Source organism: Rattus norvegicus, chromosome 3 (genome assembly GCF_036323735.1).
Source record: "Rattus norvegicus strain BN/NHsdMcwi chromosome 3, GRCr8, whole genome shotgun sequence".
Taxonomy (NCBI): Eukaryota; Metazoa; Chordata; class Mammalia; order Rodentia; family Muridae; genus Rattus; species Rattus norvegicus.
In genome coordinates this window covers 177778443-177795840 of record NC_086021.1, presented here as the reverse complement: position 1 = coordinate 177795840, position 17398 = coordinate 177778443, and the positions used below count along the sequence as shown (strand labels likewise).

The 17398-nt window shown below is 53.1% G+C and overlaps 1 protein-coding gene across 6 annotated transcripts in view; it reads left to right on the top strand.

Moving 5' to 3' along the window:
• Atp9a (ATPase phospholipid transporting 9A (putative)) overlaps window positions 1-16638 on the top strand; it is a 107229-nt gene extending 90591 nt beyond the window's left edge. For all 6 annotated transcript variants that reach the window (NM_001427018.1, XM_039106727.2, NM_001427017.1 and 3 more), the window contains exons 20-28: window positions 290-379; window positions 490-634; window positions 1395-1459; window positions 4859-5014; window positions 8083-8147; window positions 9037-9145; window positions 9844-9901; window positions 13073-13276; window positions 16174-16638. In NM_001427018.1, coding sequence (NP_001413947.1) covers window positions 290-379; window positions 490-634; window positions 1395-1459; window positions 4859-5014; window positions 8083-8147; window positions 9037-9145; window positions 9844-9901; window positions 13073-13276; window positions 16174-16310 — 1029 coding nt within the window. In that variant the 3' untranslated portion in view covers window positions 16311-16638. The remainder of the gene's footprint in view (window positions 1-289; window positions 380-489; window positions 635-1394; window positions 1460-4858; window positions 5015-8082; window positions 8148-9036; window positions 9146-9843; window positions 9902-13072; window positions 13277-16173) is intronic.
• Window positions 16639-17398: the final 760 nt, after the last annotated feature.

Sequence of the window (17398 nt, the reverse complement as noted above, 5' to 3'; positions counted from 1 at the left end):
TCCTGACAGGATCAACATGTCCTGGCTTCAGTCTCCCTGGAGGTGACAGATTGAGAGTAAATTCAGGGTGTCCTCACGGTACCCCTGTCCCATCAGACTGTGTGAAGGTTTTAGTCCTTGGAAAGGGGCAAAGGATTAGAGTTATACAATAGGCTCCCGGGCCCACAGCATCCTTTAGCTGGTGACGGGACGGAAGGACGTTGCCCCAACACCAGCTCTTAGAGGCCAGTGTTATCTTTTTCAGCCATTTCCAGGGAGCTGAACCTTCTCCACCTCTGTCCCCTTTCAGGTGACCAACCGCGGGGAGGCACACCTGGAGCTCAACGCCTTCCGCAGGAAGCACGACTGTGCCCTGGTCATCTCTGGAGACTCTCTGGAGGTCAGCGCTGGGCACTGATGAGTGGGGTACCTCTCCTTGCTGTCGGCTGCGGGCAGGTGGCAGCACTGGCTGACCCCCGACCCCTGCTCACGCCCTCACCTCTTGCCCAGGTTTGCCTCAAGTACTATGAGTATGAGTTCATGGAGCTGGCCTGCCAGTGCCCGGCCGTGGTATGCTGCCGCTGTGCCCCCACCCAGAAGGCCCAAATCGTTCGGCTGCTCCAGGAACGCACCGGAAAGCTCACCTGTGCAGTAGGTAAGCTCGCCTGGGTGGTAGGAGGCGCCCCTAGGAAGGAGGAGCCTGCCCGGGCAGTGGTCAGGCTTGCTTGGGTGGTGGCAGTCAGTCGCCTGAGGCCCTGCCCTGCTGGCCCACTCCTGTGACAGACATCCTGTCCTGAAGATGCTCTGAGCTTACCTTTCACAAGATGCCTGAGTCCTGCTGCTGTGAGTTCAGACTCGGCTTAGGCCGCAGATGCTAGCGTCCCCTCTGTGGCTCCTGTTAGTCTGTCCCTTGAGAGAAAGGAGACGAATGTGCCTAAAGGGAAGGGTCTTTGCATGTGGCAGATGGCCGTGGCGTTCCAGAGAGGTGTAGACCCCATGCTGAAGTTCAGATCCGGGTTCAACTCTCTCTCAACCTGATGGTCACTGACAGGTTATCCCTTCGGTGGCTTCCTTTACCCTCTTGGGCCTTCATTTGCACCTCAGCAGGATGGGGAAGATGGTGGCAGCCTTCTCACCCATGTGTGACTGGGGACATCGGCAGTAGCTATGCACACTCCTCTTGAGAGGAGGCCTGCGTGGTTGTAGATGCTGGCCGCTGCCACTGCTTGAGCCTGGCAACCCAGTCTCTGGCACACACACACACACACACCCTTTTGAAGATGGCCGGATACATTGTGCAGGGCAGAGGCCACACTCTGTGAAGGACAGGAGGACATGGATCGTAACTCTGAGAACGCCATGTGTGAGCCGTCTCTCTCACATCTCCACATTCCTACCTCTTGTGTGCTATACAGGGGACGGAGGCAATGACGTCAGCATGATCCAGGAATCAGACTGCGGCGTGGGCGTGGAGGGCAAGGTGAGTTTGGGGTGTCCACTCTGCCTTCCTCGCGAGAGGTCCTAATCAGTTTTCTTTCATTCTTTTATTTGAAGCAGTGTCTTACGTACCCTGGGCTGCTCTGAGGGCGACCATGAACTCCTGATCCTCCTGCTTCTCTGAGGCTTGTCCCACCACACTCCTGGGGGAGACGTTATATCCAGAATCTGTACAGATTTCATTTAATTATTTATTATAAATACACTGTCGCTGTCTTCAGACACACCAGAAGAGGGCATCAGATCTCATTACAGATGGTTGTGAGCCACCATGTGGTTGCTGGGATTAGAACTCAGGACCTCTGGAAGAACAGTCAGTGCTCTTAACCACTGAGCCATCTCTCCAGCCCTGAACAGATTTCTTTCTTTCTTTTTTTTTTTTTTTTTTTTTTTTTTGGTTCTTTTTTTCGGAGCTGGGGACCGAACCCAGGGCCTTGCGCTTCCTAGGTAAGCGCTCTACCACTGAGCTAAATCCCCAGCCCCCCTGTACAGATTTCTTAAGTGTAGATTTAAGAAGCACAATTGAGGGGTTGGGGATTTAGCTCAGTGGTAGAGCGCTTGAGCGCAAGGCCCTGGGTTTGGTCCCCAGCTCCGAAAAAAAGAAAAAGGAAAAAAAAAAAAAGCACAATTGAGCCCACTGTGGTGGCTCACATCTCTAATTCCAGTGTTCATGGCATAGAGGCCAGAAAGTTGTGGCCAGTCCCAGCCAACCGCAGCTCACAGAGCAAGACTTTATCTCAGAAAACCAAAAGGAGTGTGTGCTGCTGCTGCTGCTGCTGCTGCTGCTGCTGCTGCTGCTGCTGCTGCTGCTGCTGCTGCTGCATTATGGTTCCCAGCACCCACACCTAGCCGCTCACACCCATGGCTGCCTGTAACCCCAGCTCCAGCAAATGTGGAGCCCTCTTCTGTCCTCAGGGCGCACGTGGTCTCGAGTACACGCCCAGCCCCTATGCACACACACGAAGAATTAAAGATAAAACAGATCTCTAAAGACACCTGTGCTTCAGAGAATCCTTTTATTGGTTGCTATATACAAATCAAACATTTTCCCTTCTGTTAAAAGCTACGCTGTGATTCCTTTGGGCCTCATGGTTAAAAGCAGCGAGTACTTAGCACAGTACTTAGCACAGTGGACATAAATAATTTAAGTTGGGCTCACCCTGCTGCCTCTTAGCTGCACCAAACTAGCAGCACTGGGTAGTCTTCAGAAGTCCTTTCTGTGCAGTGCTGGTGCTGGGAGTTTGTCATGGGTACCGTCTACACAGACTTTACCCATGTGTGTATATCATTTCCCTGTATACTTCTAAATTAAAAACACCGCCCACTCCATCACTCAGCTCGCTTCATCTGTTACCTCGGATTCCTTCCTTCAGCAGACGGGACAGCTCCCGCTTCTAACCCTCACTCCATTTTATCACTGTGTTTTGAAATCTCGTATTGCCTGTGCTTTTAAGTCACCACCTCGGGGCTCATGGGAACCGTCCTCAGCAGCACAGCATGCTGCTTACCGCACCGGAACTCACCCTGGATGCTGGGGATCCGAGCTGGGGCCCGGCCTAAAGTCTTTGTTCCCGGCCCAGCGAAACTCAGTGCTGTGACTTTCTGTTTTGAAAAAGCGCCTCCTTGACCTGGGGGTGTGGCTCCATGGTGAGAGAGCTTGTGCTGCAAGCACGGGGACCTGGGGTCACATCCCCTGCACCCACATAAAACATGGAGCAAGTTTGGGTGCACCTGTATCTTAACCCTGGGGGATGGAGACTGGTGGGTCCCGAGAGCTCTGGTTCACTGAGGCCCTGTGTCAGTGCACGGAGAGGGAGAGGGAGATACTCGGTGTCCTACGCCGGAGGGAGCATGGGTATGCATAGCTGTACACTCAAGTACACATACTCGACTGCGCATACATGCACACGTACACATGCATGCATGCCTGAGAACACATACAGCATGGATATGCATGGGCATGCATAGCTGTACACTCAAAGTACATACACGTGCGCACATACATGCACAAATATGGATGCACGCACACATTCATGCACACACACCTGTTCACACATACACATGCACACACACCCATGCACACATGCATGCACACACACACATGCATGCACATACATGCACACACACACACACATATACACACACTCTAATTATACATATTTTTAAATGTCTTTTGTTGGAGAAATTTGCAGTCTGGCAGTGAGCTCCATCGCCCTTCCCTTCCTTTCTGCTGCCCTGACGTCCACTTTCTCTTCCTCTGGGCCCTTTGAAAGTAGATTGCACACGTTCCACATTAAATACTAAGCAGGGACCTTAAGAAGTAGCATCCCCCTGCATCAGCATGGCAGCTGTGCTCTACCTTCCTACCCACCCCACCCCCAGGCCTCAGATGTAATGCTGACCTAATGATTCATGGGCATTTTGCCCAATTGTCCCTAAAATGTCTTTGTAGCTTAAAGAACAAAAGAAGCTCCAGGAAATAATCAAGGCCCCCGAATTCCCCATATTAGCGTGCGCTCGTGTCTCTTTAATCTTCTTTAATGTAAAACACTTCTCTGATCTCTTTTTTGAGGAGTGTTTGATATTTATGCCATTGATACAGACTACGTTTACTTATTTATTTGGATGTGAGTACGTGCTTATGCGTGTGCATGGCCCAGCGTGTAAGGAGGTCAGAGGACGATTCGTGAGACTCGGTTCTCTCCTTCCCTCATGTGCGTCCTGGGGCTCAAACTCTGATCATCAGGCTCTTGACTGCTGAGCCATCTTGCCAGCCCTCCATTGATGTTTCTGAGGTATTCAGAACGTCAGACCCTTGGGTCAGCTCACTCTGAGTGGCCCGTGTGGCAAGAGTGTTACGGGTGGGGTGGGGGCGTTGTATCTTCTGGTCTCGTGGTTAGGCACCGACATCCCTTCTATCCATACCTGTGTCTAACACCTGTCCTTTAAAAACCTGAACGCCACTGTGTGCGCTGTGAGCTGTCTCCACGTGCGCGAGCATGCAGAATCATTCCAGAATGTTCTGCCACTGTGACTGGCCTCAGGCTTTTCCTGCGTTTTACCCTTCAGGGCCCCAAATGTTACAAAGCACCTATTGGATGCTTTTTTTTTTTTTTTGCTTCTTCTCTTAGACACTGAGGGGTGGGAGGGCGAACTTAATACCAGATTCATCTGACCTCCAAATTACAACTATCCGTGATTTAGTATGTTTCCTATTTAAGTAAATTCCTCTTTTTAAATCAAATTTGGCTTGGACCACCAACTGTGTGCAGCCTGAAACCAGAGAGTCTCCTCATTGCATGTCTTCAAAGGTCTCCTTGTCATGTCCTGTTGTTTCAATTAAAAAGAGAAATGCGTCCTGACCCCTGTGTGCGGATTGCAGGAAGGAAAGCAGGCTTCGCTGGCCGCGGACTTCTCCATCACCCAGTTCAAGCATCTCGGCCGGCTACTCATGGTGCACGGCCGGAACAGCTACAAGCGCTCGGCGGCTCTCAGCCAGTTCGTCATCCACAGGAGCCTCTGCATCAGTACCATGCAGGTGCGCTACCAGGGTACCGCCCAGAGTCGCCTCCCCACGGGTGCACACGGGCCCACTGCCCAGGTGGGCGGCAGTTAGCCCTGTGCCCAGGTGCTCGTGACAGTCATTGTCATGGAGAGCCCAGCAGTTGGACAGTGGGTTTTAGTGCGGGCCCCCACCTGGCCAGTCTAAATCTCCAGCCGACAGCATTTAGCTGGGCTCCCCCACCTCACCACTGCTTCCCCAGAGGGAGAGGTGGGGTTACGGTCAAATGAGTGCTCTGGTTCCTGTTTTCCATGTACACAGGCAAGGGCTGAGGAGTGACGACCACATCAGAAGAATAAATGTGTTTGAGACAGGGTCTTGCCGTACTCGGGTTACAAAGCACCTATTTACTGGTTACTACCCAGGCTAGCGTGTGAGCAAGTATGTGTTCCTCCTGCCTCAGCCTACAGTCATATGCCACCACCCCTGGTTTTAACTCCCCTTTCCCGTGCATCCTCTACCCTTGGCTATTGGCGAAGTGTAGTCGGTATCTCTCGTCGGCTTCACACTAGCTGAGCCCATTTTACAGGTGGAAAGACTGAGGTTGAATCAGCGTGAGATCCGTTCATCCTAGGGAGGTTGCAACACAGCCTGCCTTTCAGACTCAAACCTCGAAGGAAAAGGGTTTCCTACCCCAGCCCCTCTACAGGAGCTGACACCCTACCCCCACCCCCAGTGAAGTGAAGTGGTAGGATCTGCCTTGCCTCCTTGAACTTGGTACTCAGAAAACAAGAGTTGAAGCTGAAGGCACCTTCACCATCATCGGTAAAACCCAAGCAGGGCATTTCCCGAACATTAGGCAGCCTGGGGGAGATATCGGAGTGGGTCAGGCTGCCAAGTCCGATGACATGAGCTCAGTCCCAGACCCACAAGGTAGGAGGGGAGCACTGACTCCCGTGGTTGCCCTTTGACCTCCATCCCAGTCTGTAGAGAGCTCACAGGCACGTAGGCGTGTGTGTACACACTAAATAGAGGCACGAATGCATGCTTGCACGCACACATAAATGTAGTTTGTAGGAAAGGTGTGTGGCCGTACGTGGAAGGCGGCTCACCATGCAAGAGGTGCCTGTCCTGCCTCACATGCTCCCCTCTGGCCTAGTGTAGAAAGGGGGAGACGTTCTAAAGCCACACAGCTGCTGTGGATCTCCAGGCTGCATCTGTCTTTGTAATTTATGCTAATTCATCATCAGTCAGACAGTTATGCTAATTCACCAACGGGCCTAGGCCGGGCTGTGGTTTTAATCACTGGGAGATTAATGATCATGTCCTTGAGCATATACACAAAAGCAGACAGCTGGGCCAGCATCTGCAGTACCTAGGCATTCCCGTTGGCATCCACCCAAAGGTTCTGGAAGGTTCTGAAGCGAGGCTGGCCCCCTTCCCTGTGCTCGTGAGGAGCTTTAGCCCCTGGCCGTGACATTGCACCTTGCCATGATGATCTCTGATGAACAAGACCGAGTGTATTTATTTCCTGTGAGCACCCTTGTCTACATGTAGGCTCTATGACTGGTGTATGGGAAGGGGCTCTGAGGCCGATGTACAGAATAACCTCCGGGTCTGCACGTCCGTGCAGTGCAGCCGGATGAGAAGCCGCCGGAAGGTGACTTCCCCCTCGGTGAGGTTGTGAAAGTGTGTCTGAGGAGCCAGGCTGCCAGGGGCTGTGGTGCTCAGCAGTACTACAGCAAGCGGACTTTCCTCAGTGCAGGGAGAGGCACTTCCGCCTGCCGCAAAGCTTCTCTTGGTGCTAAGGGTCTTATGTTTGGTTTTTGTTTCTGTTTGGTTTGGTTTTTGATCCTGAGTCTTATACATCCTGGGCTGGCCTCAAACTATGTAGCAGAGATTGTCCTTGACCCCTCCATCTCCCTGCCTCCGCTTCGGAAATGCAGGGATCACAGCGTGCACCACTCTACGTGGCCCGGCTAAATCTTTATAAATAGCCTTCACTCAGCACTCCCAGCATTCCTTGGGCTTATACTGGGGCAGTGGCTCTCCACTTTCCCAATGCTGCAACCCTTCAGTAGAGCTCCTTGTATTGCGGTGACCTCCGATCATAACGTTACTTCATTGCTACTTCATAACTGTAATTTTGTTACTGTTAGGAATCACAATGCAAAGATTGATATGGGGGACCTCTGAAGGGGTCGTGACCTCCAGGTTGAGACCTGCTGCCCTATGGGGAAGGACCTGGAAACCACAGCCCTCTGTTAATGTGTAGATGTTAGGATCTAGGAGGCATCAGCAAGCACTCGGCCTCCCCAGCAGGTCTTCCCAGCACGCACTGTTTGCCAAAGTTAGAAGCACACACTCAGTGAGAGCTGCTAAAAGTCCTTACTGCCTTTTCTCATTTGAAACACTAGTCAGTCACATGCTTTGATAAAACATTTTTTCTTACGTGTGGCCTGAGGGCACAGCTCGGTGATGGCGTCGCATGCTCACCCAGTAGGTACGAGGGCCTCAGTCTGATCCTGAGCCTTGCAAAAATAAATTCAAATACAATTTCTTCCAAATTCCAAACTGTAGTGTCTTCCACCCTGACCTCTAAGATGGCCACTATGGAAACATGGGTAGCTGTGTCCCCAGCTTGGCTTCAGTGTCCTGTTGGGCACACGCCTCGCAAGCTGTAATTCTGAGCTGTTGGGAACGTAGGCTCCTCAAGTAGGACCTGGCTTGACTCCCAAAGGGCCTGCTGTGACTTCAGGACCTGGGTGTGGCCTTCCCAACCCCAGCACACAGGACATCACGTTCACAGAAGAGGCTGAGTCTGGCTGTGGGTGTTCGCTTCTGCCTCTGGCCTCCCACAGTTGAGCTGTGTGCTCTTGGGCCAGCCCCTGACCCTCTCTGGGCCTCTCATGGGGATGATTGAATAGTCCAGACCGCCTAGGGTGTTGTGAGGGGCGCAGGGACCCCTGTAACAGGCACATGATAGTACGTGGGTGAGGCCAGTGCCATGACTCTTGGTGACACCCGCTCCCCTGGTGACTCTCAGTGACACCCACTAACCACCCCCCATGACTCTCAGTGACACCGCTCCCTCCTTCACACAGGCCGTCTTCTCTTCCGTGTTCTACTTTGCATCCGTTCCTCTCTACCAAGGCTTCCTGATCATCGGGTAAGTCATTGCTGGCAGGCAGTTCACTTTCTCTGTCATCCCGAAAACATCCCACAGGGAGAGACGTGGGAAGTCTCCGTGGTACGTTGGCTTCTGGTTTTGAGACCCCTTGAATTAATACTTATGCACCTTCACCAAATGGGGGCACATAGTTGTACACACACACATACACACCACGAACATACACTCACACACACCTCACATATACATATACATACCCCACACATGCGCACACACACCGCTTACATATACACATACACACATACCGCACATACATATACACATCACATACACACACTACATACATACATACCACATACACATACCACAATACACAGACACACACCACATCCACCACATCACACACACATACATCACATATACATACCACATATACACCACATACATCACATATACACACCACATATACACCACATACATACAGTGTATACACACATCACATATACACACCACACCACACATATACATACATGCATACATATATCACATATACATCACACACCACATATACACACACCACCTACATACATGTACATGCACACACATCGCATATACATATCACACATATACATACACACATGCATACATACATCGAATAAACACCACACGCCACACACCACACGCACACCTTATTCCCTCTCCCCCCATCCTGCCGCTCTCCTTGGCACTGTGTGTAACACGCACAGTTCTCTTGTTTAGTGACAGAGACTAGAACATGTGACTTCCGACCTCTATCTTATACCTGGAGTCTCCAGTGCTAAGAGCTGGGCATCATAGACAGGCTGGAGTAGACGGGCGGGCAGGAGGAAGGCGGTGCCTTCCACATGGGTGGGATGGTGACAGTGTCTTGTGGTGACCATCCCTCCAGGTATTCTACCATCTACACCATGTTTCCCGTGTTTTCCCTGGTCTTGGACAAAGACGTGAAGTCAGAAGTTGCCATGTTGTATCCTGAGCTCTACAAGGACCTCCTCAAGGTTCCGCAGGCTCCCCACTTCCACCCCGCCGTCCCTCACCTCTTCCCACCGCCTTCCCTTCTTCCTCTTCCTTCACTTTGCTCCTCCTGTCTGATGGGCAGAGGCATAGGGGCGGCCTTTCTTTGGGGTGGAAGGCGTAGGGTTCTGCGGGGTTGGCCGGTGTGAACTGCCAGCATCTGTAGACCCGCTCTGCAGCCGCCAGCCGTGCTCCTGGAGAGAAGCAGGGGCTTCCTGTCTGCAGTGCGGGGGGGGGGGTGGGGGTGGGGGGGGTTTCCCTCCGGCTGTTTTGGTTTTGTTCTGTACAAGCCCAGGGCCTCGAGAAGGCTAGGCAAGCGACCTAACGCCACGCTGCTTTCATAGCCGGCCTGGAACTCACAGAGATCCACCTTCCTCTGTCTCCTGAGAGCTGGGATTGAAGAAGGCCCCACCCCAGCTTTCTTTCCCAGTGATCTTGATAACTTGCCCAGACTAGTCTCGAACCCACAACCCTCCTGCTTTCCTGTCCTTAGCATAGCTGACAGGACAGGTGTATACTGACCCTGGGTTCTCTTTGAAAGGTGGCATGGTTATTCCACACCGCCGGGGTGGGGTGGGGAGACATGGGGGCTTTAGGGGTATTTGTGATAAAAGCTGGTAGTGGGTGATAGAAAGAGCCCCAGCCTCTGCCGTAACCTGTGCTCTTCCTGTTTCTCATCTAGGGGCGGCCACTGTCCTACAAGACGTTCTTAATTTGGGTGTTAATCAGCATCTATCAAGGTGAGGTCAGAGTGGAGAACAAACTTGTCCTTTGTTTAACCTTGACTTTGAAAGGAAGGGGCGGTTATGGAGAGAGAAGCGGACCTAAGATAGAGCAGGGCACACAGCACAGCAGGGGTCCGCAGCACAGCCCGCTTGCTTCTTGGCTTGGTAAAGCCAGAGAGAAGCCTGAACAGTTCCGGCCCTAACCAGAAATGTTCAAACACAAAAGGTTTTGAGTCCTAACCGCTGGGTAAGCACATGGAATATAAGATAAATGGACATGCCCAGGTCCACTAACAAAGTGCTCGCTTATGGGCTGGCAAGAAGGTTCAGTGAGTAAAGGAGCTTGCAGCCAAGCTGACAAACCCGAGTTCCATCCCTGCAACCCACGTGACTGAAGAGTACCAACTTCCCAAATTATTCTCTGACCCCACACATCTACCATGCTGCACACATCTACACACACACACACACACACACACACACACACACACCAAAACTAAAACAGACAAAAATCCAAGAAGGACTTGCTTACGGTGATTTTTTTTTTTATATACGAATATCTAAGCTGTCCATTTGCATTCATTTTCTCCCCTCTCCTCTCAGAATTCTGGTTTGTGTGTGTGTGTGTGTGTGTGTGTGTGTTTTTTTTAGGGCACAGTAACTTACTAGTGAACATGACTGCTGGCTTGGGTCCTTCCTGTTTTGATCCATATGGGTGACTAGTCAAAATGTTTAGGGCTCAGGAGTTTGAAGGGGATGAAGCTGTCAGGGAGACATTTCTTTGATGTTTAAAGCTGTGTCAATCATATATCAATCAAAAGACAACAAGCGGTCCTCCCTTCTACCCCCTGCATCCTCACCTCCTGCATCCTCAACACCTGCATCCTCACCTCCTGCATCCTCACCCCCTGCATCCTCACCTCCTGCATCCTTACCTCCTGTATCCTCACCCCCTGCATCCTCACCCCCTGCATCCTCACCTCCTGCATCCTCACCTCCTGCATCCTCACCCCCTGCATCCTCACCTCCTGCATCCTTACCTCCTGTATCCTCACCCCCTGCATCCTCACCCCCTGCATACTCACCTCCTGTATCCTCAACCCCTGCATCCTCACCTCCTGCATCCTCACCCCCTGCATCCTCACCTCCTGCATCCTCACTTCCTGCATTCTCACCTCCTGCATCCTCACCTTCTGCATCCTTATCCCTGCATCCTCACCTCCTGCATCCTCACCTCCTGCATCCTCACCTCTTGCATCCTCACCTCTTGCATCCTCACCTCCTGCATCCTCACCTCCTGCATCCTCACCTCCTGCATCCTCATCCCCTGCATCCTCACCTCCTGCATCCTCACCCCCTGCATCCTCACCTCCTGCATCCTCACCTCCTGCATCCTTATCTCCTGCATCCTTATCCCTGCATCCTCACCTCCTGCATCCTCATCCCCTGCATCCTCACCTCTTGCATCCTCACCTCCTGCATCCTCACCTCCTGCATCCTCATCCCCTACATCCTCACCCCCTGCATCCTCACCTCCTGCATCCTCACCCCCTGCATCCTCACCCCCTGCATCCTCACCTCCTGCATCCTCACCTCCTGCATCCTTATCCCTGCATCCTCACCCCCTGCATCCTCACCTCCTGCATCCTCATCCCCTGCATCCTCACCCCCTGCATCCTCACCCCCTGCATCCTCACCTCCTGCATCCTCACCCCTGCATCCTCACCCCCTGCATCCTCACCTCCTGCATCCTCATCCCCTGCATCCTCACCTCTTGCATCCTCACCTCCTGCATCCTCACCTCCTGCATCCTCACCTCCTTCATCCTCACCTCCTGCATCCTCACCTCCTGCATCCTCACCTCCTGCATCCTCACCTCCTGCATCCTCACCTCCTGCATCCTCATCCCCTGCATCCTCACCTCCTGCATCCTCACCTCCTGCATCCTCACCTCCTGCATCCTCATCCCCTGCATCCTCACCCCCTGCATCCTCACCCCCTGCATCCTCACCCCCTGCATCCTCACCCCCTGCATCCTCACCTCCTGCATCCTCACCTCCTGCATCCTTATCCCTGCATCCTCACCTCCTGCATCCTCATCCCCTGCATCCTCACCTCTTGCATCCTCACCTCCTGCATCCTCACCTCCTGCATCCTCACCTCCTGCATCCTCATCCCCTGCATCCTCACCCCCTGCATCCCCACCCCCTGCATCCCCACCCCCTGCATCCTCACCTCCTGCATCCTCACCCCCTGCATCCTCACCTCCTGCATCCTCACCTCCTGCATCCTCACCTCCTGCATCCTCATCCCCTGCATCCTCACCCCCTGCATCCCCACCCCCTGCATCCCCACCCCCTGCATCCTCACCTCCTGCATCCTCACCCCCTGCATCCTCACCTCCTGCATCCTCACCTCCTTCATCCTCACCTCCTGCATCCTCACCTCCTGCATCCTCACCTCCTGCATCCTCACCTTTTGCATCCTCACCTCCTGCATCCTCACCTCCTGCATCCTCATCCCCTGCATCCTCACCCCCTGCATCCTCACCTCCTGCATCCTCACCTCCTTCATCCTCACCTCCTGCATCCTCACCTCCTGCATCCTCACCCCCTGCATCCTCACCTCCTGCATCCTCACCCCCTGCATCCTCACCGTGTTTGTAAAGGCGGTCACAGACTGGGATGCAGCTTTCTTGCAGTGCACTTGTCTAGCACAAAGGGAGTCCTGGATCTAATCCCCAGCGTGACGTGAGCCAGGTGTGGTGCACACCTGACATCTCAGCACAAGGGAGGTGGAGGCAGGGGGATCAGAAAGTCAGGGCTAGCTTCTGCTACATGAAACCCACCTCAAAAGCAAACAGACCATGAACATAAAGACAGCCCCTTAGGAAGCTTGGTGTTGGTTGGGGATTTAGCTCAGCGGTAGAGCGCTTGCCTAGCGAGCGCAAGGCCCTGGGTTCGGTCCCCAGCTCCGGAAAAAAAAGAAAAAAAAAAAAAGGAAGCTTGGTGTTTAATTTCCCTGGCAGTTCCTTTTACTGTTTGAGTCCCTTGTCCAGGTGACAGTGCAGTTCTGTCCCTAGGTCCTGCCCCTCCCACCCTCGCCTCGGACTAGGAAGCTCCCTGGGTGTCAGACCTGTAGCAGGCACACCCCTCCCCCTCACATCGGTGCTTGTGGTGTTTGCAGGGAGCACCATCATGTACGGGGCGCTGCTGCTGTTCGAGTCGGAGTTTGTACACATCGTGGCTATCTCTTTCACGTCACTCATCCTCACCGAGCTACTGATGGTGGCGCTCACTATCCAGACGTGGCACTGGCTCATGACAGTGGCCGAGCTGCTCAGCCTGGCCTGCTACATCGCCTCCCTGGTGTTCCTCCACGAGTTCATCGGTAAGACCCCCGACCAAACCTTAGCCTCAGGACAGACGTGTCCTCTCTTGTTTTATGTGAAATGATCTCACTGTGTAGACCAGGCTGGCCTCAAGCTCATAGAGAGCCCCCTACCTCTGTCTCCCTAATGCTTGGATTGAAGCCGTGCGCTGCCACATCTGGGAAATGCCTGCTTTTGAACTCCACGGAGCCGGCTGGCTTAGGAAAGGGGGTCTCTGATGAACTCATCAAGCACAGTGGGCCGCTCTGTCTGTGGGCTCCATGCCTTCAGATTTGACTCACTGCTCATCCAGAATATGTGAATGCAAAGGCGTCTGTGCTGGACATACACAGACTTGTGGTTTGTTCATCAGCAAAATCTAGCAAGTGTAATCTCAGAGCTTGCTGCTGCCCATCTCCCTGGCACGTACAGAGAGCATGTGTAGGCTTATGAAAACAAGGTTCATTCCTCTCTTTTTAAAAGATTTACTTATTTATTCTATATAAGTACACTGTGGCTGTCTTCAGACACACCAGAAGAGGGCATCAGATCCCATCACAGATGGTTGTGAGCCGCCATGTGGTTGCTGGGATTTGAACTCAGGACCTCTGGAAGAGCAGTTGGTGCTCTTAACCGCTGAGCCCTCTCTCCAGGCCACAAGGTTCATTTCTTCCTGAGGACCAGAGCCCTCGAGGAGTCTATCTGCGGAGAGTCTGTGCCCTGCCCCGCTTCCCTGGTGCGACAAGAGATGGCCGTATTTGCTGCACCTCTCCAGTGGCTGTCCCCAGGGTCTAGAACGCCTTCAGAGATAAATAACAGCAGTTTCCTGGGTCCAAGGCAATGGAGCCTCGTTAGCCTCCTGGCTAAGCTGGACTTTTCAAAGTTTTATTCCTTCCTTTTACTTTTTTGCGTCAAGAGCCCCTTGGTTCCTGTGAAACCTCAATCAGAAATTGCATCTGTGCCCGTGAGGGCAGTGTGGCCCAATAGCACCTGGGAAACCTGGACTGATCATGCCCCAGGCAGCTCTCCTCTGCCTCAGTAGTCCTGATCTTGCTCTTCAGGGGCCACCATAGGCTCCATGAGAACTACTCCTGTCATGGCTGGGTAAGAGCTGTGACACCAGCTCCCAGCAGTGGGCATCGCCCATTTGATACACTAGGAGTGCCTGCCCTGGGCCACGGTGGCAGGACAAGTGCCCCTTCTGGTCAGAGGTGTAGGACACATGGGAACACCCTGTGGGCACGGGAGGCTGATGGGATCCAAGATGCAGAGAGAGAATGAGGGTGAGGTGAGAGGGACCCAAGCGAACTGTACCCCAGGAGTTCATAGATTAGACAGTATGGAGGGGCACGGGGAAGAGGAGACACAGCACAGGACAGCAGGTAAATGGACGGGGAGGACAGATGTTGTAGAGGGGAGTGTTGGGGAGCAGGGACAGCATGGGCATAGGGACAGTTGGGAAGGGAAGTGTGGGGCAGTTTGGACAGTTGGGGGACAGCAACAGACATGCTGACCCGAGGGGCCAGCCCATGCTTGCTCTATACTGAGCTCAGGCCTGCATTAGGACACCTCAAGGTTGGGTCAGCTTGGCCAGTACTCACCCATGCATGGCGAGCCACCAGGCTGGCTCCGTCCCATTCTTTCCCAGACCCGTCACCAGCTCCCCCCAGTACAGTTCTGGAGTGGATCCAGTTCCAGCAGCCCAACATTTTCTCTGTTGGGTCCCCTTGCCACTCAGCCAGGGCGGACTCAGACCTCTGGGCCGTGAAGTCCCAGGGGCCAGGGTCATCCCAGAAGGCCAGTCGGGGAGAGTCTGCCCTCCAGATGGTTCGAGTAGGACCTGAATGGGCTCAGACGCCCCTGGGTGCAGCTTAGCTCCCAGGCCTCTTCCCTGCCCCCCACTCCTATGGCAGCTTCACCCCTTCAGACTTTCCAGTTGGTTACAGGGAAATGTGGAGGCCCGCAGGAGGCCAGTGGCCTTTGGGAGGGTCATGGGAGACAGCCACCACCAGGGCAGGGAAACCCTGCATTAAATTTCAGTGTCATCAGCAGACACAGCTAATGGGTAGCACTGAAGGGGGCATCGTGAGGAGAACTGGGATACTCGGACTGTCCCAGTTCCGCCTTTGCCACAGGCTCTTCTCCCAACCCCACCAGCTCCAGTGAAGGTAAACAGAACATCGCCTTGGAAAGGGAGGCTAGTGGACAGACACTGGTGTCTGTTCAGAGAGGCTTCCTGAGCACTTAACTATGTGCCTGAGGGTCTGGGTCTGAGGGAGTGCGGAAGTGTGGTCCCTGCCTGGGGAGCCTCAGGTGGCTTTGGAAGTTGAACAGGAAGATGAAAAAGGTACAGTAGTGGGTCCTGAGCCCAGCACATAGTAGGTGCTTCACTGGCGACATCTTCCCTCCACGCTGTGCTTCAGACTAGGAAGGGCTTGTCCCCGAATGCCCTGTGTGGCGTCCACAGATTCCCCCACTCCCAAGCTCCCCAAAGCTCCCGACTTCTCCATGTCCAGCACTGGACAGAGCGCCCTGCTCCGAGCAAGCCTGATCTCACCAAGTGGCCTCTGCCCACCCAGCCCTGGGGATTCCTCTCCTGACTTTCTGTGGTGTCACTGAGCCTGTACAGCCACCGACGAGCAGAGCCATGCATCGGATGTCACTCTCTGTGCTCTGGGGCTCAGAAGAAACTAATTGTCATTTAGAATCAAAAACACCTGTGGGAATGTCTTCCGGAAGGGCCTTCTTCTGGCTATTGAAAGTTAACATTTCACCAGATGTGGGGGGCAGGTAGAAGAGGGGAGAGGCAGGCCCTCTGCAGAAGAGAACATAGGACAGGGGACACAGAATGCTTTGTTTGGTGGCCTCGTGTACGTTTTGCAGAACGCTCCTGTCACGACCATCTTCTTACTTACAGATGTCTACTTCATTGCTACCCTGTCGTTCCTCTGGAAGGTGTCCGTCATCACCCTGGTCAGCTGTCTCCCCCTCTACGTCCTCAAGTACCTGCGGAGACGGTTCTCCCCCCCCAGCTACTCCAAGCTCACTTCATAAGCTGCAAGGCGGCAGCAGGGCCTCCGGTCTCTGCGCTCTCCCTGGAGGAGGTCAAGTTCAGGCGCATGAGCCACCTCAGGTGGATGGCGCAGTCACAGCTGGCACATGAGGCTTTACCGAGGCGAGACTGGGCACCTAGCGGGGTTGTAACACTTGACAGAATGGGAGGGAGGGACCTGAGAGCTGTACCTGTCAGAACCTTGGGTGCTATGCTGAATTGAGGGTGAAGATGTGGGACTGGGTGGCCCGTCTGAGGTTTGTGTGGGTCACTGTGCAAGCTTCTTTATGGTTTGAACCTCTTGTCATGTGATAAAGTCTCTGTCTCGAAGGTTGCAGACTTTTTATTTTTAAACAGTCTTACCACAGATGCTCTCTTCACGTCGCTCTTGCCCTTAAAGAGGTGCCTGCCTTCCCTGATCCTAGCACTCGGGAGGCATAGGCAGGCAGACCTGTGAGTTTCAGGCTAATTCAAACAGAGGGAGTTCCAGTCCGCTATCCAGGGCCCCATTAACCCTATTTCCAAAATAGAAAAAGTATTTTCAGAAAATACAAAGTTCAGAAGTTGGGTACAGTGCATGCTTGGAATCTCAGTACTCAGAAGGCTGAGGCAGGGGCATTACTGCAAGTTTGAGGCCAGCCTTCACTCTTTAGTGAGTATCAGGCTAGTCAGGGTTTGTAGTGAAACTGCTGTGATGACACACACATGAACACACATGAATACACATAAACACAAACATGTACAAAAACACATGAACAAAACACACAAACAAAAACACATACACATACATTAACACAAACATGCACGCAAACACATAGACGCATGAACATACACACACGCACACATATACACACATGCACATACAAAACTCACAGGCACACACACAAAATTCATGCATGCTCATGTATACACACATATGCACACACACACACACAGACAGACACACACAAAAGTAAAAACACAACGCTGTCTGTGTAGGTGGAGGAGGAGGAAGAGGGTGCGATTTGAAGATTTGTCCTGAAGTCCTCCTCTCAGAAGGGAGAAGCTGAGTCCCTTCAGACAGCCCCACCCATGGAGCTGCAGGGACCCC